This window comes from Taudactylus pleione, unplaced genomic scaffold (assembly GCF_031769625.1).
Source record: "Taudactylus pleione unplaced genomic scaffold, aTauple2 ptg000277l, whole genome shotgun sequence".
Taxonomy (NCBI): domain Eukaryota; kingdom Metazoa; phylum Chordata; class Amphibia; order Anura; family Myobatrachidae; genus Taudactylus; species Taudactylus pleione.
In genome coordinates, this window is record NW_028284679.1 from 4130703 (window position 1) to 4152779 (window position 22077).

At 45.4% G+C, this 22077-nt stretch overlaps 1 protein-coding gene across 1 annotated transcript in view; it reads right to left on the reverse strand.

Moving 5' to 3' along the window:
• DNMT3A (DNA methyltransferase 3 alpha) overlaps positions 1-22077 on the reverse strand; it is a 90073-nt gene that overhangs the window by 33229 nt on the left and 34767 nt on the right. Inside the window, exons 7-13 of the mRNA XM_088481749.1 lie at positions 13102-13285; positions 12844-12928; positions 7204-7349; positions 3977-4067; positions 3695-3843; positions 3181-3266; positions 1757-1826 (exon numbers count right to left, since the gene is read on the reverse strand). Coding sequence (XP_088337875.1) covers positions 1757-1826; positions 3181-3266; positions 3695-3843; positions 3977-4067; positions 7204-7349; positions 12844-12928; positions 13102-13285 — 811 coding nt within the window. The remainder of the gene's footprint in view (positions 1-1756; positions 1827-3180; positions 3267-3694; positions 3844-3976; positions 4068-7203; positions 7350-12843; positions 12929-13101; positions 13286-22077) is intronic.

Consider the following 22077-nt stretch of genomic DNA (forward strand, 5'->3'; position numbering starts at 1 on the left):
CAGCACAGACTTTTGCAGCAGAGAACAGGAAACCTTAATAAATAATAATATATGTGAGCTTAAATATAGATATAGCTGCATTTCGCCTAAAGACATTATATAATAAAGAGAAAATGTGATGTGTGTCTGCAAAGCTCCAGCATTGCGCGGCTATTATACAGGTCTTCTGTCCTAGTTACAGGATCCTCTATATCTTGTGTCCGAGCGCCGAGCTGATTGTGTCGGACGCAGCGGAGCAATGTTTTTAGTCTGCGCATATGTCTGAGTGGCACCGCGCACGGGCCTTGATTTTGTACAGATTTGGACGCGCAGTAGCAGAAATGTGAGGGGCATTCCTGGATGGGAACATGGTGGCAGCTAATCAGACGTCGCGTTTTATAGGAGTGTCGCAGGCGTGTTGCTGATAGCGGTTGTGTAGAAAGACGCAGAGACCGTACATGGACGGAGACACTCCGCCTGCTATAGGGCTGCTGCTAGTCTCTATGGTGCGACACCAGGCGGTAATTCAGCGGACGCTGACAGTGGGGGTCTCACTCCTTGCGCATACGGACGTTCGGATCTACACCAGGGAGGGGCAATGTAGTGACTATAGCATAAAGATGCAAAAGCGGCAAAAGGCGCAGCCATGTCCGACTCAGAATGTACGCCACCATCAATCTCTTCTTTCATATCTCGCTAGGATACGCCGGGTTAGATATTTATATTAGTACAGCTGCCAGGGGTAATACAATGTATGTAGATATTTAGTGCCTCCTGCTGACAAATATTCTGTTTTCCTCTTTCATTGATGTCTGTGTACTGTAATATTCAGCCCCCTCCCCTAATTATGACCATATAGAAGCCGTTCTCGTTCCAGCGCGGAAGAAATAGAAAAACAAAGAACATGACTGAGGTTGATCAGGCTCGGACAATGTCTGTGTAGGGGATTTACCACCAGGGGGCAGAGGAGAGCTGGTTCCTGCTGGGAGATGTCACCTACTGCATTGTACAACATCATAATTACCTGCATATTAAAGCACATTATTATATAACATGGTACAGGGAAACTACATGGTGCAACATCATAATTACCTGCATATTATAGCACATTATTATATAACATGGTACAGGGAAACTACATAGAGAAATCAGATCAGTTACATATTGTGATAAAAGCACTAGGGAAGTGTGGAATGGCTTTTTTACGTGTGTCCCAGATTCCTGTCCTACGTATATTAAAACCCCCAGGAGAAGTCTGTTTGGTAACAGACTAGATGTCGGGTTTTGTGAAAAGCCGGAATGGGTCCTGGGGGTGTGGATGTGAGGAGAGGGAGGGCTCCATCCACAGGCCACTCCAGGTATTGGGCCTGTGAGCCTGGTAGCAGGCTCATTAGGGCTTCCACCTGAAAGTGGCCAATATAAGCTGGGTGGTGTTGTGACTGAGGGTCTCACACCTGGGAGAGCAGGCACAGGCTAGCTTGCTCTGAGACACTGCTGAATACAAAACCTGTGAGTAATATGGACGTGCTTTTTGTTTAGTGTTCTGACAGAGAGGGAACATTCTGATTAGTTAGAGCCCAGACGGGCTAGGTTTTTATTTATGTTTGCTTTTGTTTATGGGTCCAGATAATAAAGACTGGCACCGACCAGCTTGTATGAGAACCCAGACTTGTGTTCTGTTTATCTGGCTACTGTGTACTTAAAGAGGGAGTCCATCTACCCAGGAGAGGGACCCCTATTCGGACTGTGTCACAATATGTTATATCTGCCCTCTCACCTTTGCTATACGCCCAGGTTCCAAACAGTCCTGAAGTTCCAGCTTCTCATTTACCGTGGAAACCAGAGGCCTAGAGAGACCGGAGATAATAACTGGTGTATCTAATGTGTTGGGTATGAGATCCCGGCGGTCGGGATGCCGCTGGTCAGAATACTGACAGCCATAAGTACAGCAGATAAGAATAACCCTTACCCCTACCCCTCCCCTCCCTTCCCGATGCCTAACCCTAACACCCCCCCTTAGTGCCTAAACCTAACCTCCCCTCCCCAGTGCCTTAACCTAACCTTCCCCCTAGTGCCTGACCCTAGCCTTCCCCTCCAATGCCTAAACCTAACCTCCCTGCACCCTCAACCTAACACTCCCTCCCCGCTGCTTTACCCTAACCTCCCCCTCCCCACACCCTAAACCTAACCCTCCCCCCTAGTGCTTGACCCTAGCCTCCCCCTCTAATGCCTAAACCTAACCTCCCCGCACCCTCAACCAAACATTCCCTCCCCGGTGCCTAACCCTAACCTCCCCCTCCCCACACCCTAAACCTAACCCTTCCCCCTAGTGCCTAAACTAACCTCCCCCTCCCCACACCCTAAACCTAACCCTCCCCTCTAGTGCCCAACCCTAGGCTACCCCCCTAATGCCTAAACCTAACCTCCCCTCCCCGCACCCTCAACCTAACACTCCCTCCCCGGTTCCTAAACTGACCTCTCCCTCCCCGCACCCTCAACCTAACACTCCCTCCCCGGTTCCTAAACTGACCTCCCCCTCCCCACACCCTAAACCTAACCACCCCCCTAATGCCTAAACCTAACACTCCCTCGCCCAATACTTACCTTTGGGATGCCGACAGTCGGGATTCTGGTGCAGGGAGCCCGACACTGTCGGGATTTCGGCGCCGGGATTTCGCCCGTCGGCATCCCGCACGGTGGAATGCTGAATACATCACATATCTAACACCGTACCAGTAGAATTACAATTGTTATAAACATGTATAAAGTAGAGATAAGCGGTTTGCTTTTGACTCAATTCTTTTCACCAAATTAGCGCAAGTTCGGATTAGTTCTGATTTATCCTATTGGTTAACCAAAACAGGTGAGAGCCTGATAGACAATATGATGCCGTTTTTGGTATCTGAACATAACCGAATAAAACTGAACGCACATCACTAGTATAAAGGTGCAATTTCTGTATGAGGGGCGCAGGAGACACAGGTACGTGTTATAGACCCATCTACCGCTCCCTCTGCTGCTCCTCCATATAAAATGTAATTGGCCGGTAAGCAGACATTCTAATACTCCGATTGGCTGAACCTTTAAAATTTCTCATGCTCTGATTGGCTACACATCAGCCTAGGTAACCTGGAAAAAAACTAACACAACAGACGCTTGCCCACCACAGCGAGACACAGGCCGGGCGTCTGTCCCACCAACCTGGTCATGCCGGGCAGGTTACCCCAGAAGTGACGCGATCTGCGTGCTGCGGACACCACACTGGCATCGATCTTCACCGGGTTTGTCTGAGAGGGGCAAAGGAGACAGAGAACGTGTTGTTTTATGTTCTATTCATGAAGTGCTTGTAGAATTATTTCTGTGTAGCTAGAAACAGTGATTACTGAGTAGGAATACTAGTACTGGGTATGATATGGCTAAGAGCTACCAGGGTTACACCAAGGAATAAAGCTGTATAAATGTACGGATTGTGGAGCACAGCATGAAGTGAAATGTAACCTGTATCTACAACTCCCGGGGAACAGTAGTCCTGCGATACAGAGGGGTCTTATCTCTATCTTCTTACAAAGAATGATAATTACTTTTATTGTGTTGGGTTGTGTCTTGTCTGGTGGGTTATTGAGGAGGATCTAATATCAGAAGCTTCTCTCCATGTTACACCCATGGAATAATCCAGGTAACCTGTGTCCTATGGGGCCCAGAGGTGGCCCCTTACCTCCAGGTGGAGAGATATGGTCCTCTTGAACCTGTTGTCCATGGCCACCACATTCTCAAACAGCCAGAAGAACGGGCGGTCTTCCCCCGGCTTAGGCCTGACTTTATGAAGCAGGCGAGGGAAGTCAAAGAAGAGGCGTCCGGTACCGTCTGTGGGATAAAAGGGTCCAACGTTTCATTTCTTTGTTCCCATACCCAAAGCACTGAACTCACAGGCCACCATAGTCAGGGGCCTAGGTGTACCGCGCAGAGTGACAGAGTTACGTTACAGTGCTCCACATACCGTACAGACCTTTCCGGGATGGGTTTACTACGCAGAGGTCATTACATGGGCTTCCACCGATCAACAGATCAAAAGGTCCCCACTCCTGGATCTGGGGAGAGAAGAGGCGCATTGTGTATCAGAATGGGTATATAACAGTCATGTGACTTTTACCACACAACTCAGCCATCTTGTACTGTTTATACGGTTTTATTAGATGGTGCTAAAAAACTGCCCTTTGACACATATATCATGATTGTTTGTGTGAAAACAACATGGGTTAATGATAATGGAATGTGCCTTTATTTCATATTCCATCCAGACGTATAATCCAAGACTCATCTTCAAAGGCCGTATGACCTCCGCTGATTTAGTATTGATTTAGCTGCGAGAGAAACTTAAGTATCCAACTCGCAGCGGGGGATAGATTACACCGGAGCAATTCATCATTGCTCCGGTGCGGGGACAGCAGCTCCGAAAAGCAGCTGTCCCCTCGGTTAGTACCGTAGCTACAGATCTAGCTGCGTTACTTACCTCCCCCCCGAGGTCACGCATACGCACAGCCGCCGGGGAGTCCGTGAGAAGGCGGCTGTGTTTCCGCATGGTTACCAGGCCGTTTATCGATGATGAATAGGCCCCTATGTGCTTATTGTGTTACCCTAGCCAAGGACCTTGAACATATAATATAATATCAAAAGCACCTGCTAAATGTTGCTATACACAGATGGTCTCATGCACAAGGACAATGGCTACTTAGTACACTGCCCAGTATTGTAGCTGATATAAACAAACTATAGAGCAGTGTATCTTCTCTTTGTTAATAACTATAGTTGAGGCAATGCTGCCACCTACCGATGAATAAAGTAAACTATTAATGCAGGTGTTCTATGTATGCTATGAAATATACATTAATTGGGAGGTCACTGTTGCCCCCACCCTTCTCCCAGGGTATAAAAAAGGCTTGTGAGACAATACAGTGGCCTCATTTGGGGAGAGGAGAACCCAATATGCTGCCTGTACATTTCTGTGACTACCTGGGCCGTGCAGACAGAAGGAGGCTGCCCGGGGCTCTTATCTGAATCTTCTATCTCTGTGGTTCTCAAACTCGGTGCTCAGGACCCCACACAGGTCATGTTTTCCAGGTCACCCAGCAGGTGCACAGGTGTATTCATTACTCACTGACACATTTTAAAAAATCCACAGATGGAGATAATTATTTCACTTGTGATTCTGTGAGGAGACCTGGAAAACATGCACTGTTTGGGGTCCTGAAGGCCAAGTTTGAGAACCGATAGATTCTATCTGAATAAAACTGTTAATTTTTATCTGCTCATCAGGGGCGTATCTATAATGGGAGCAGGGTGTGCGGGGAACACGGGCCCCTGGGTCCAGGGGGGCCCCGCACCGCACACCCTGCACCCATAATATTACTTACCTCACCGGAATCCCACGTCGGCGCAGGGGTCCGGCGCTGTAAAAAGACTCTGGGCGCACTCAGGCCCTGAATCAGGACCGGCCCTCTGGTTTTTTAGAGCGGCCTCCTGGCCGCTCGCATAGCTGTGGGTGACCACAGCTATAGCGAGCGGCTAGGAAGATGGTTGTGATGGTCAAGACCATTGTGACCACTATGTGGTAGGGTCTCATTGCCGCAAGGCCCAGAGTGCTTTCGGCTGTAACAAAGCCGAGAGCACTCCCACTGACATCACTTGTGATGTCAGTGGGGCTGGCCCCAGATGGTAGGCGTTCCCATGAGAACACCTCCGTCTGGGCAGCCACTCCCCCGGCCCGCCCACCAAAGGGGGCGTGCTGTCACTCAACATCGACAACACGCCCCCTTTGGTACGAGTCCCGGAGCGACGGTTTGCCCGTCACTATCCGGGTCTCGAGCATGCGCATGACGGAGCCGGCTCCGTCGTGCCCATGCGCACTGGGCCACCCTCGACCCGCTTGCGAGTGCAAGGGGGCCTGTGTCGGAGACTGCACACAGGCCCCCTCCTCTAGAAATGCCCCTGTTGCTCATATACTGTACATATATAATCCTCTTAATAAACTGTCTGCTAATTACTTTTTATGACATTATTGTGCTGTGTGTAATTACTGTATTCATGTGATATTGGTCACTGATAACCTTGTGTTATAAACGCCTGCTGGGAACACCTTGTCACGGTGGGGGTCTGTCAGTGGGAATTGCGATGTGCAGGGTGAGGAATGCTCACAGGGTATACGGTGCCCCGGTGATGTGTTTTACCCCTGATCCGGTACATCCCGGCATCACTCCTCCCCTTACATATAGCTACATAGTCCTCTCTATCATAGATCAACATAGTCACTGTAACCACCTCACGACCGGAGAGCCCCTCCCTCCACGCCAGGTTATAGATCCGCCAGGTTATCAATGACTTTCCCAATATGAGTGCGAGCCCACTGATTTATCTAGAGGTGTAATAATTACTTATCTCTCCCCGGTATAGCTGTAGGGATCGCTGTATGTACTTTATTCATAATTACCTGTCGCAGGGCTGTGATTACTAACTCGCTAGGCCTGATACAGCGCAGAAAACAAATCTGCCCTATGGTGCTGCAATAAGGCGTGCACGGAGGGAATGCGTATATCCGCCTGTATACAGCGCTGTTTGTGCGCATATTGTAGTGCTCATGCCCCCTATGTGCACCATAAGCTAGGTATAATGCTGGTCATCATCCGGGCGTACTTACACCTCTATACTATCCTCCATACTGTGTCCGACACTGTGCAGCCTGCGGGTCCGTCTATATGCCCACACAGAACTTTGCTGACGTTCATGGGCGCAGCTTTAGTGGGAGCAGGGGCAGCTTTTGCTATGGAGCAGAGAGGCTTAGGGGTAATTCCAGACCCAGGTCATGCAGCCATCTACAAAGTTCCTGGGATTGCTCACTACACAACTACTGTTACCCAGCCTAAAAAGAGGGACTCGTCAGCTATCCTATAGGTACGCAGTGACAAATTAAAGGCTGGGCGTTGTATAGAGTTACACGCAGTTCCGAATGCAGGGTGATGGCGGAATTTACAGCGCAATGGTCGCAGTCTGCATACGCAACAGAGCAGTTACAGGGGATTCTCGTACCCATCCCGTCGCTTCTCACGTACAGTGGAACGGGCACCACTGGGCGCCACCGGGCATTCACTTATAGCATAGGGATAATGTTCCCGCTACAGAGCAAGTCACCGCATTGTACATGACTAATGGTAAGAGATGGGCATCACTCACCTGTCTGCGGGTGATAAACTGTACATCGCCCACATACTCTATCTCTCCAGGATTCCGCACCGTTCCCACCGCCATGGCGTCCTCACACACCTCCGAGGCTACGTAACGCTCTACCTGGATGCCGAGTCTCTTTAGCACCAATAAACCTTCCCATAATACAGAATAAGATTACGGTTATACAGATATCCCGGGGCACAGGGAGCAATGTGTCACTATATTATTGGTACATTATCATATAGAGTGAGAGGGGTTTATGGATGGGTACACTTTTTAAATGTGATGCACCTGTGTTGTAAACTTTCCCATCCACTGCTATTAGGTCTCTGTATTTTATCTTCTTTTATATGTGTATAATATCCAATAGACCGGCACTCAGTAAATAGTGCTTGATAGCACTGAACTTGCTCCGGTTCCCTCCTCAGGGGTTTAGCAAACTCCAAATAACTTTCCAGGAAGGCGGCAATCAGAGACTTCAAAACTTAGTGAACAATTCTTGATTAATGGATTGACGTTTCGGAGGTCGAACCTCCTTTCTCAAGACACCAACGTACAATACAACAATACAAACAACATGTGTTTAAATATCTTACCAAACACCTCAGTTCCTTCTCCCTACCAATAATCGGCACCCGCCGCGCTTCCAGTGATCTGCAGGGACACGCTTGAATTGCCTCTCAGTCTTGCCCATGTAGTGTAACCCACATGGGCAAGACAGGAGGTATACCACAAAACGGGCGCTACAAGACAGAGTATGTAAAATCTTGAACTTCTTGCCGGAGTATGGATGCAAGAAACTGTCGCCTATAACCAAGTAGCGACAGGTAAGACACCCTGTACATCTATAGAATCCATTTCTGCGTTGCAAGAAGTGAGTTGGAACAACACGAGAAAAGCCTGTGATGTCACTTTTGACTAAATAATCCCTAAAATTCCGGCCCCTGGTGTAACATGGACGAATACGGGATTTTACTAATACTGCTAAATCTGGATCTGTCTGTATCAGCGGCCACAATTGTTTGGCCTTTCTGTTACTGCTAGTACTACTGGTACTAAACTTGTTGACCCAGGTGATGACATTATGCTCCGGTGGTTTTTTCACCGGTTGTACCTGTCGGTTACGTTTACCCGATAAAGCCTTACGTTTAGCCTGTAATAGTTCATTTAAGGGATAACCTCTGTCCACAAATTTAGCAATCATAATATCTAATTGTTCATGTCGTTCATTAATCTCACTCCTGATGCGACAGACCCTAAGCATCTGTGAATATGGTAGACTACGTAGTGTAGAGACCGGATGGAAACTGTTGTGTCTAAGAAGAGTGTTACGGTCAGTGGGTTTAACATATAGCGATGTCTCTAATCTGCCCAGCACAGATGTAATTCTGACATCTAAAAATGTGACCTCATTGGTGCTAATGGTGTAGGTCAATTTGGCAGGGGCATCAGAGGAATTATGCCACAAAATAATGTCGCAAAACATCTTCTCTGTACCCGTCCAAAAAATAAGGATGTCATCTATATAACGTAACTAAAGATAGATGTGCTGGGTAATCTCAGAATGCGTAAAGAATAAGGACTTCTCTACCGCATACATGTAGGCATTGGCGTACGATGGGGGCCACACAGGACCCCATCGCACAGTCAGCCATATGTATAAAGAACCATCCATTATACAAAAAATAATTATGCTTAAGTGTGAACCCCAACAATCTAATAAACAAATTGACACTAGGTCCTGTATACAAATCATTGTCAGTAATCAAGTCTCTCACTGCACGAAGTCCCTCTCCATGCGGGATACATGTGTACAGACGTGACACGTCTACACTGCATAAAAGACAATTGTTAGGTAGTTTATCAATATCTGACAACTTCAACAATAATGATGACATATCTTTAAGATAAGTATGAAGATCCTGTATGCATGGTTGCAACAAAGCATCCAAACAGCTCTCTAGAGGTTGGCACAGAGACCCACGGGCAGAGATGATGGGTCTGCCCGGGGGACTCTCTTGTGCATTTTGGGAATGATGTAGAACACCGGCACCACCGGTAATTCCGCATGCAATGACCGTGCAATCTCTTCCGACAATAACAACGTAGAGAGGGCCTCAGGTAACATCATGTCGAGCTGCTTCTTAAAGACAGGCATAGGATCTGCAGATTAGGGACCATAAGTGGAACTGTCGGATAGCAACCTAGTACATTCATCTCTGTACATCTGTACATCCATAACAACAATAGAACCACCCTTATCCGCTCCACGGATGATTATATCTTTTCGTTTACTTACAGTCAGGTGCATAAATATTGGGACATTGACAGAATTTTCATATTTTGGCCTCTATTCACCACCACAATGGCTTTGAAATGAAACAAACAAGATGTGCTTTACCTGTAGACTTTCAGATTTAATTTGAGGATAATTACATCCAAATCAGGTGAACGGTGTAGGAATTACAACGGTTTCTATATGTGCCTCCCACTTTTTAAGGGGCCAAAAGTAATGGGACAAACTAAACAATCCTAAATCTAACTTTCACTTTTTAATACTTTGTTGCAAATCCTTTGCAGGCAATTACAGCCTGAAGTCTGGAACGCATAGACATCACCAGACGCTGGGTTTCATCCCTGGTGATGCTCTGCCAGGCCTCTACTGCTAATGTCTTCAGTTCCTGCTTGTTCTTGGGGCATTTTACCTTCAGTTTTGTCTTCATCAACTGAAATGCATGCTCAATCAGATTCAGGTCAGGGGATTGACTTGGCTATTGCATAACATTCCACTTTTTAGCCTTAAAAAACTCTTTGGTTGCTTTTGCAGCATGCTTCGGGTCATTGTCCATCTGCACTGTGAAGCGCCGTCCAATGAGTTCTGAAGCATTTGACTGAATATGAGCATATAATATTGCCCGAAACACTTCAGAATTCATTCTGCTGCTTTTGTCAGCAGTCACATCATCAATGAATACAAGGGAACCAGTTCCATTGGCAGCCATACATGCCCACGCCATGACACTACCACCACCATGCTTCACTGATGAGGTGGTATGTTTTGGATCATGAGCAGTTCCTTTCCTTCTCCGTACTCTTCTATTCCCATCACTCTGGTACAAGTTGATCTTTGTCTCATCTGTCCAAAGGATGTTGTTTCAGAACTGTAATGGCTTTTATAGATGTTGTTTAATCTCTAATCTGGTCTTCCTGTGTTTGTGGCTCACCAATGGTTTACATCTTGTGGTGAACCCTCTATATTCACTCTTGTGAAGTCTTCTCTTGATTGTTGACTTTGACACATATACACCTACCTCCTGGAGAGTGTTCTTGATTTGGCCAACTGTTGTGAAGGGGTTTTTCTTCACCAGGGAAATAATTCTTCTGTCATCCACCACAGTTGTTTTCCGTGGTCTTCCGGGTCTTTTGGTGTTGCTGAGCTCTCCGGTGCGTTCCTTCTTTTTAAGAATGTTCCAAACAGTTGATTTGGCCACACCTAATGTTTTTGCTATCTCTCTGATGGGTTAATTTTGATTTTTCAGCCTAATGATGGCTTGCTTCACTGATAGTGACAGCTCTTTGGATCTCATATTGAGAGTTGACAGCAACTGATTCCAAATGCAAATGTCACACCTAGAATCAACTCCAGACCATTTACCTGCTTAATTGATAATGAAATAACGAGGGAATAGCCCACACCTGTCAATGAAATAGCTTTTGAGTTGATAGTCCCATTACTTTTGGCCCCTTAAAAAGTGGGAGGCACATATAGAAACCGTTGTAATTCCTACACCATTCACCTGATTTGGATGTAATTACCCTCAAATTAAATCTGAAAGTCTGCAGGTAAAGCACATATTGTTTGTTTCATTTCAAAGCCATTGTGGTGGTGAATAGAGGCCAAAATATGAAAATTCTGTCAATGTCCCAATATTTATGCACCTGACTGTAAAGCTCTTAAAGCATGATATTCTAGTTTATTTAAATTAGAGTGAGTATGATGTGAAACATCACTAATACTTTGTTCCAATAGTCTCAAAAATATTTTAATGGAGGGATTAGATGATTGGGGTTCAAATTGAGAACGTGTAGTAATCTGGTGCAGTTGTCTAGGGATAGCTGCCTACAATCTGTCACGGCAGATGAATCTTTTTTACCAAAAAATTATTTTAGCTTTAAAGTACGTTGTAGCTTAAATGAGTCTATCTTCCACTGGAACTCATCATGCTGGTTCGTGGGGACAAATGAAAGTCCCTAAGGACTGAAATTTCAGAATCACTTAGTGGAACTGAAGACAGATTGAAGATTACATTTTCCTGCCCCTTGAGGTAGAACAAATGCCAAACCTCTCAACCTTGCTGTTCCTGGTGCCCAAAAAGGGTGTGGAGTTTCTGGAAAAGGAGGCAGAGCCTCCCGACACCGCCATTCACATCACTGTGAGCAGATGCCTCTGCGGGACAGTTGGGAGGTACGCTGCAGCTGAGCTGGGAGGTACGCTGTAGCTGAGCTGGGAGGTACGCTTTAGCAGAGCTGGGAGGTACGCTGTAGCTGAGCTGGGAGGTACGCTGTAGCTGAGCTGGGAGGTATGCTGTAGCTGAGCTGGGAGGTACGCTGTAGTTGAGCTGGGAGGTACGCTGTAGCTGAGCTGGGAGGTACGCTGTAGCTGAGCTGGGAGGTACGCTGTAGCTGAGCTGGGAGGTACACTGCAGTTGAGCTGGGAGGTACGCTGTAGCTGAGCTGGGAGGTGTGCTGTAGCTGAGCTGGGAGGTACGCTGTAGCTGAGCTGGGAGGTACGCTTTAGCAGAGCTGGGAGGTACGCTTTAGCAGAGCTGGGAGGTGTGCTGTAGCTGAGCTGGGAGGTGTGCTTTAGCTGAGCTGGGAGGTACGCTTTAGCTGAGCTGGGAGGTACGCTGTATCTGAGCTGGGAGGTGTGCTGCAGCTGAGCTGGGAAGTATGCTTTAGCTGAGGTGGGAGGTATGCTGTAGCTGAGGTGGGAGGTATGCTGTAGCTGAGCTGGGAGGTATGCTGTAGCTGAGGTGGGAGGTACGCTGTAGCTGAGCTGGGAGGTATGCTTTAGCCGAGCTGTGGCCACTTCTTCCAGGTGTCTGCAGTTAAAAAATACAGCCACCCATCTGATGTCAACAGAAAGCTGCATCCGATGCCTGCCAACCATCGAATTCCCGCTAATTGATGGCAAAAGTACTTCCATCGAAACGGTAACATTGTTGTTTGATAACAATCGGCCTCTGATGTCCATCCCAAATTAGCTGCCGGATGCTCCAACGCCATAAGAACGGGGAGTACTGTTTATTTACTGAGGGGAATGCTATCTGGTCATTGCTCTATGTCAGGGGTTCCCAACCACGGTCCTCAAGGCACACTAACAGTCCAGGTTTTAAGGATAGCCATACTTGAGCACAGTCAACTTAATTAGTACCTTAGTTATTTTGATTTAACCATATGTGCTTAAGCATGGATATCACTAAAACCAGGATTGTTAGTGTGCCTTGAGGACCGCGGTTGGGAATCACTGCTCTATGTACTAGGACAGCAGAGAATCTCTATATTACCTCTAGCAGGACAGTCAGAGATCTGAGAGTAAATCCTGAAGTCATTATGTGGCAAGGGGGAAACAGAGTGTCAGCTCACCTGTCGCAATGCCATCAAACAGAGACAGCACTCGGATTGGCTTCCTTCTCATGGGTGGGATTGGGGGGTAGAGCGTTGGAGGGTCCTGTGAGACAAAAGTGATCAGACTGAAAGTTTGTCACATCCACCCAGAGGGATCACGTTTGTCAGACTGATTATAATGACTCTGATATAGAGCTGACAGCATGGGGTGATCTAACCGGGCACAATAGTACATATGTTATGCCATGGCACACATCAGCCTCCTTGGTCACTTACATATTCTACATCATGGTTGTTGGATAAGAGAGACTGTAGGCGGGGGGGCCAGTCATCCCGTCTCTGTAACAATCCTCTGACCCCCTTCTTATCACACATGATGCAGCTCCAGGGGTCTTCCTCTATAGCGGCCTGAGCGGCCCCTGCACCCACCAACAGGTCCACACATTCTACACAGAAACACCTGTCAGACAACATGGAGTGGAAAGGAAAGGGTTACAGGCACATATATATATGCAGTGTAAGTGTATACTCATATATATATGCAGTGTAGGTTTATACACATATATATGCAGTGTAGGTGTATACACATATATATATATATGCAGTGTAGGTGTATACACATATATATATGCAGTGTAGGTGTATACACATATATATATGCAGTATAGGTGTATACACATATATATATATGCAGTGTAGGTGTATACACATATATATATGCAGTGTAGGTGTATACACATATATATATATATATGCAGTGTAGGTGTATACACATATATATGCAGTGTAGGTGTATACACATATATATATATATGCAGTGTGGGCGTATACACACACATATATATATATATATATATATATATTATATATGCAGTGCAGGTGTATACACATATATATGCAGTATAGGTGTATACACATATATATATATGCAGTGTGGGCGTATACACATATATATGCAGTGTGGGCGTATACACATATATATTGAGTGTGGGCGTATACACATATATATATATACACTCAGGTCCATAAATATTGGGACATTGACAGAATTTTCATATTTTGGCCTCTATTCACCACCACAATGGCTTTGAAATGAAACAAACAAGATGTGCTTTAACAGCAGACTTTCAGTTTTAATTTGAGGGTAATTACATCCAAATCAGGTGAACGGTGTAGGAATTACAACAGTTTCTATATGTGCCTCCCACTTTTTAAGGGGCCAAAAGTAATGGGACTATCAACTCAAAAGCTATTTCATGGACAGGTGTGGGCTATTCCCTCGTTACTTTATTATCAATTAAGCAGGTAAAAGGTCTGGAGTTGATTCTAGGTGTGACATTTGCATTTGGAATCAGTTGCTGTCGACTCTCAATATGAGATCCAAAGAGCTGTCACTATCAGTGAAGCAAGCCATCATTAGGCTGAAAAATCAAAACAAACCCATCAGAGAGATAGCAAAAACATTAGGTGTGGCCAAATCAACTGTTTGGAACATTCTTAAAAAGAAAGAACGCACCGGAGAGCTCAGCAACACCAAAAGACCCGGAAGACCACGGAAAACAACTGTGGTGGATGACAGAAGAATTATTTCCCTGGTGAAGAAAAACCCCTTCACAACAGTTGGCCAAATCAAGAACACTCTCCAGGAGGTAGATGTATATGTGTCAAAGTCAACAATCAAGAGAAGACTTCACAAGAGTGAATATAGAGGGTTCACCACAAGATGTAAACCATTGGTGAGCCACAAAAACAGGAAGACCAGATTACAGTTTGCCAAACAACATCTAAAAAAGCCATTACAGTTCTGGAACAACATCCTATGGACAGATGAGACAAAGATCAACTTGTACCAGAGTGGAGAAGGAAAGGAACTGCTCATGATCCAAAACATACCACCTCATCAGTGAAGCATGGTGGTGGTAGTGTCATGGCGTAGGCATGTATGGCTGCCAATGGAACTGGTTCCCTTGTATTTATTGATGAGGTGACTGCTGACAAAAGCAGCAGAATGAATTCTGAAGTGTTTCGGGCAATATTATATGCTCATATTCAGTCAAATGCTTCAGAACTCATTGGACGGCGCTTCACAGTGCAGATGGACAATGACCCGAAGCATACTGCAAAAGCAACCAAAGAGTTTTTTAAGGTTAAAAAGTGGAATGTTATGCAATGGCCAAGTCAATCCCCTGACCTGAATCCGATTGAGCATGCATTTCACTTGATGAAGACAAAACTGAAATGAAAACATTTGCAGTAGAGGCCTGGTAGAGCATCACCAGGGATGAAACCCAGCGTCTGGTGATGTCTATGCGTTCCAGACTTCAGGCTGTAATTGCCTGCAAAGGATTTGCAACAAAGTACTAAAAAGTGAAAAGTTAGATTTAGGATTGTTTAGTTTGTCCCATTACTTTTGGCCCCTTAAAAAGTGGGAGGCACATATAGAAACCGTTGTAATTCCTACACCGTTCACCTGATTTGGATGTAATTACCCTCAAATTAAATCTGAAAGTCTGCAGTTAAAGCACATCTTGTTTGTTTCATTTCGAAGCCATTGTGGTGGTGAATAGAGGCTAAAATATGAAAATTCTATCAATGTCCCAATATTTATGCACCTGACTGTATATATATGCAGTGTAGGTGTATACACATATATATATATGCATTGTAGGTGTCTACAAATACAGTGGGGCAAAAAAGTATTTGGACAGCCACCGATTGTGCAAGTTGTTGCACTTTAAAATATGAGAGGGGTCTGTAATTCCCATCATAGGTACACTTCAACTGTGAGAGACAGAATCAGAACAAAAAATTCCAGAAATCACATTGTATGATTTTTAAACAATTTATTTGTATATTTTTGCGGAAAATAAATATTTGGACACCTACCAACCAGCAAGAATTCTGGCTTTCACAGACCTGTTACTTCTTCTTAAGGAAGCTCATCTATCCTCCACTTGTTAGTATGGCACCTGTTTGAACTGGTTAACTGTATAAAAGACACCTGTCCACACCCTCAAACAGTCAGACTGCAACCTCTCCACCATGGCCAAGACCAGAGAGCTGTCTAAAGACACCAGGGACAACATTGTAGACCTGCACAAGGCTGGGATGAGCTACTCGACAATAGGCCAGCAGCTTGGTGAGAAGAGATCAACTGTTGGTGCAATTATTAAAAAAATTGAAGAAATACAAGATCACTGACAATCTCCCTCGACCAGGGGCTCCATGCAAGATCTCACCTCGTGAGGTATCAATGATCTTGAGAACGGTGAGGGATCAGCCAAGAACTACACTGGGGGACCTGGTCAATGACCTCAAGTGAGCTGGGACCACAGTCACAAAGGTTACCATTAGTAACACACTACGTCGTCATGGATTCAATCCTGCAGCGCCCGAAAGGTCCCCCTGCTTAAGCCAGCACATGTTCAGGCCCGTCTAAAGTTTGCCCGTGACCATCTGGATGATCCAGAGGAGGATTGGGAGAATGTCATGTGGTCAGATGAGACCAAAATAGAACTTTTTGGTATAAACTCCACACGCCGTGTTTGGAGGGAGAAGAATGATGAGTGGCATCCCAAAAACACCATACCCACTGTGAAGCATGGGGGTGGAAACATCATGCTTTGGGGATGCTTTTGTGCAAAGGGGACAGGACGACTGATCCATATTACGGAGAGGATGAATGGGGCCATGTATCGTGACATTTTGGGGGAAAACCTCCTTCCCTCAGTAAGAGCATTGAAGATGCAACGTGGCTGGGTCTTCCAGCATGACAATTACCCCAAACACACCGCCCAGGCAACTAAGGAGAGGTTCCGTAAGAAGCATTTCAAGGTCCTGGATTGGCCTAGCCAGTCTCCAGACCTCAACCCAATAGAAAATCTGTGGAGGGAGTTGAAAGTCTGTGTTGCCCGGCGACAGCCCCAAAACATGACACATCTAGAGAAGATCTGCATTGAAGAGTGGGTCAAAATACCTGCTGCAGTGTGTGCAAACCTGGTCAGGAACTACAGGAAACGTTTGACCTCTGTAATTGCCAACCGAGGTTACTTTACAAAGTATTGAGTTAAACTTTTTGATTGTCCAAATATTTTTTTTCAGAAAGAATATACATATAAATTGTTTAAAAATCATACAATGTGATTTCTGGAATTTTTTGTTCTGATTCTGTCTCTCACAGTTGAAGTGTACCTATGATGGGAATTACAGACCTCTCTCATCCTTTAAAGTGCAACAACTTGCACAATCGGTGGCTGTCCAAATACTTTTTTGCCCCACTGTGTGTATATATATATATATATATATATAAATATATATGCAGTGTAGGTGTATATACATATATATACAGTGTAGGTGTATACACATATATATGCAGTGTAGGTGTATACACATATATGCAGTGTAGGTGTATACACATATATATGCAGTGCAGGTGTATACACATATATATGCAGTGCAGGTGTATACACATATATATGCAGTGTAGGTGTATACACATATATATGCAGTGTAGGTGTATACACATATATATGCAGTGCAGGTGTATACACATATATATGCAGTGTAGGTGTATACACATATATATGCAGTGTAGTTGTATACACATATATATGCAGTGCAGGTGTATACACATATATATGCAGTGCAGGTGTATACACATATATATGCAGTGTAGGTGTATACACATATATATGCAGTGTAGGTGTATACACATATATATGCAGTGCAGGTGTATACACATATATATGCAGTGTAGGTGTATACACATATATATGCAGTGTAGGTGTACTGCCTCAGTAGAGCATGAGATAAATACGCCTGAAGGAGTGGGCGTAACGCAGCAACCGTATCGTATCCCTGAGGTGCGGTGGCGAGCAGTACAGCAAGAGGTGAAATAGATGCTCCAACTTGGGGTCATTGAGGAGTCCAGCAGTAATTTGGTGAGTAGCGGTATCTTACGACCCTGGACCTCACAAAGGGATATTGGCAAATTCCCCTAAGTGAGACCGCCAAGGCGAAGACTGCCTTCTCGACCCCTGATGGCCGGTTTCAATATAAAATGCTCCCTTTTGGCCTTCATAGAGCACCAGCGACATTTCAGCGTGCCATGGATCGCCTGCTGAGGGCACACCAGGGGTACGCTATAGCCTATCTAGACGACATTGTCATCTATACAGAAAATTGCCCAAAGTCCAAGTAATGCTAAACAGTTTACGACAGCCGAGTTTACAGCTAATCCAGCAAAGTGTACCATTGGACTTTCTGAGGCCAATCACCTCGGGTATGTGATTGGCAATGGGCAAGTGAAACCCCAACTGCGGAAAGTGGAGGCGATTCAGTCCTGGCCAAGACCCTCCACCAAGTGACAAATGAGAACTTTCCTTTGGCTGCTAGGCTATTACCGCCATTTCATTCCAAATTTTGCGTCCAGAGCTTTACCCCTCACTGAGACCCTTAAGAAGGCTCAACCAGAAAGAATTCTCTGGGCCAAAACAATTGAAGCCACCTGGGAAGATATGAGGACGGCCCTGTGTTCCAAACCGATTCTACAGGCACTGGAAACCCTTTGTCCTGCAAACCGACACCTCCATGACAGGCTTAGGAGCTGTTTTGTCACAGTCCATTGCAAGTGAAGAAAAGCTGATCCTCTACTTAAGTAGAAAGCTGTTGCCATGAGAGACAAGATACGCCATATTTAAGCTAGAACGCTTGGTGATAAAGTAGGTAGTAGAAGCCCTGAAGTATTATCTTCTGGGAAAAGAATTTGTCTTGGTCACGGATCACGCACCTCAGAGGTAAATGCACCTCAACAGAGAAGTTAACTCCAGAGTGACGCGCTGGTTCTTGACCATCCAGCAGTACAAGTTTGTCGTACAGCATCGGCCGGGAGCTCAACATAGAAACGCGGACGCGTTGTCCCGGAAGTTTGAGAAAGCTGAGTGGAGTCGGCTGTCACTTGGAAAAGCAAAAGGGGGGGGATGTGTGGTGAGAGGGGTGGTCTCTCACCTGAATTGCCCACATTCTGGTGGGATCAGCTCACTCCAGACCCAGCTGGAATAATCACTGGAGCACAGGAAGGGTTTAAAACTCTCACACACCTGATGCTCCTTGCTCCTGATGCCGGACAAGCTGGGCAGGCGATAGATCGGGGGGGTTAGCATTAGGGTGCCAGGACCTGGAAGATCCACAGATATTGTAACAGCTGACTGTTAAGCACAAGGAGTACTGTGACATTTACTTTTATGTTTATTTGCTCATTTTCTGTTATGTGCCTGTGTGTATCCAGGATTATGCTCACGTATTCAAAGGTGCAGTGTTTGCTGCCATTAAAAGCCACTGCTTTACCAAGTACCTGCCTGTCTGGAGCCCTCATTTCTATACCCCATGTTACAGTGTATACACTTATATACTGTATGCAGTGCAGGAGTACACATATATATGCAGTCTAGGGGGTAAATTTACTAAAGTGAGAGTTTTTAGAAGAGAGTTTTAAAAAAGTGATGTTGCCCATAGCAACCAATCAGATTCTAGCTATTATCTTCTAGGAAGTGCTAGTTAAATGTTAAGTAGAATCTGATTGGTTGCTATGGGCAACATCATTTTTAAAACTCACTTCTAAAAACTCTCACTTTAGTAAATTTACCCCTAGGTGTATACACTTATATATGTAGTGCAGGTGTACAGATATATATGCAGTGTAGGTGTATACACTTCTATATACAGTGCAGGTGTACACATATATATATGCAGTGTAGGTGTATACAGACATATACAGTCAGGTGCATAAATTATGGGACATTGACAGAATTTTCATATTTTGGCCTCTATTCACCACCACAATGGCTTTGAAATGAAACAAACAATATGTGCTTTAACTGCAGACTTTCAGATTTAATTTGAGGGTAATTACATCCAAATCAGGTGAACGGTGTAGGAATTACAACGGTTTCTATGTGTGCCTCCAACTTTTTAAGGGGCCAAAAGTAATGGGACAAACTAAACAATCCTAAATCTAACTTTCACTTTTTAATACTTTGTTGCAAATCCTTTGCAGGCAATTAAAGCCTGAAGTCTGGAACGCATAGACATCACCAGACGCTGGGTTTCATCCCTGGTGATGCTCTGCCAGGCCTCTACTGCAAATGTCTTCAGTTCCTGCTTGTTCTTTTGGCATTTTCCCTTCAGTTTTGTCTTCATAAAGTGAAATGCATGCTCAATCGGATTCAGGTCAGGGGATTGACTTGGCCACTGCATAACATTCCACTTTTTAGCCTTAAAAAACTCTTTGGTTGCTTTTACAGTATGCTTCGGGTCATTGTCCATCTGCGCCGTCCAATGAGTTCTGAAGCATTTGACTGAATATGAGCATATAATATTGACCAAAACACTTCAGAATTCATTCTGCTGCTTTTGTCAGCAGTCACATCATCAATAAATACAAGGGAACCAGTTCCATTGGCAGCCATACATGCCCACGCCATGACACTACCACCACCATGCTTCACTGATGAGGTGGTATGTTTTGGATCATGAGCAGTTCCTTTCCTTCTCCATACTCTTCTCTTCCCATCACTCTGGTACAAGTTGATCATTGTCTCATCTGTCCATAGGATGTTGTTCCAGAACTGTAATGGCTTTTTTAGATGTTGTTTGGCAAACTGTAATCTGGTCTTCCTGTTTTTGAGGCTCACCAATGGTTTACATCTTGTGGTGAACCCTCTATATTCACTCTTGTGAAGTCTTCTCTTGATTGTTGACTTTGACACATATACATCTACCTCCTGGAGAGTGTTCTTGATTTGGCCAACTGTTGTGAAAGGGTTTTTCTTCACCAGGGAAATAATTCTTCTGTCATCCACCACAGTTGTTTTCTGTTGTCTTCCGGGTCTTTTGGTGTTGCTGAGCACTCCGGTGCGTTCTTTCTTTTTAAGAATGTTCCAAACAGTTGATTTGGCCACACCTAATGTTTTTGCTATCTCTCTGATGGGTTTGTTTTGATTTTTCAGCCTAATGATGGCTTGCATCACTGATAGTGACAGCTCTTTGGATCTCATATTAAGAGTCGACAGCAACTGATTCCAAATGCAAATGTCACACCTAGAATCAACTCCAGACCTTTTACCTGCTTAATTGATAATGAAATAACGAGGGAATAGCCCACACCTGTCCATGAAATAGCTTTTGAGTTGATAGTCCCATTACTTTTGGCCCCTTAAAAAGTGGGAGGCACATATAGAAACCGTTGTAATTCCTACACCGTTCACCTGATTTGGATGTAATTACCCTCAAATTAAATCTGAAAGTCTGCAGGTAAAGCACATCTTGTTTGTTTCATTTCAAAGCCATTGTGGTGGTGAATAGAGGCCAAAATATGAAAATTCTGTCAATGTCCCAATATTTATGCACCTGACTGTATATGCAGTGTAGGTGTATACACATATATACAGTGCAGGTGTACACATATATATGCAGTGTAGGTGTATACATATATAGAAATGATCCACGGCTGTTATATTAGGGATGAAGTCACCATCTGGCGGTTAGAATCCAGTTTGTTGATATCCTGACGGTATTACGGGTCAGGCATTAGGGAAAGGGCAGGCTGTGGCAGGGGAGGGTTAGGTATTAGGGAAAGGGCAGGCTGTGGGAGGGGAGGGTTAGGTATTAGGGAAAGGGCAGGCTGTGGGAGGGGAGGGTTAGGTATTAGGGAAAGGGCAGGCTGTGGGAGGGGAGGGTTAGGCATTAGGGACAGGGCAGGCTGTGGGAGGGGAGGGTTAGGTATTAGGGAAAGGGCTGGATGTGGGAGGGGAAGGTTAGGCAGTAGGGATAGGGCAGGCTGTGGGAGGGGAGGGTTAGGCAGTAGGGAAAGGGCAGGCTGTGGGAGGGGAGGTTTAGGCATTAGGGATAGGGCAGGCTGTCGGAGGGGAGGGATAGGCAATAGGGATAGGGCAGGCTGTGGGAGGGGAGGCTTAGGGATTAGGGAAAGGGCAGGCTGTGGGAGGGGAGGGTTAGGCATTAGGGATAGGGCAGGATGTGGGAGGGGAGGGATAGGCAATAGGGATAGGGCAGGCTGTGGGAGGGGAGGGTTAGGTATTAGGGATAGGGCAGGATGTGGGAGGGAAGGGTTAGGCATTAGGGAAAGGGAAGGCTGTGGGAGGGGAAGGTTAGGCATTAGGGAAAGGGCAGGCTGTGGGAGGGGAGGGTTAGGTATTAGGGATAGGGCAGGCTGTGGAAGGGGAGGTTTAGGCATTA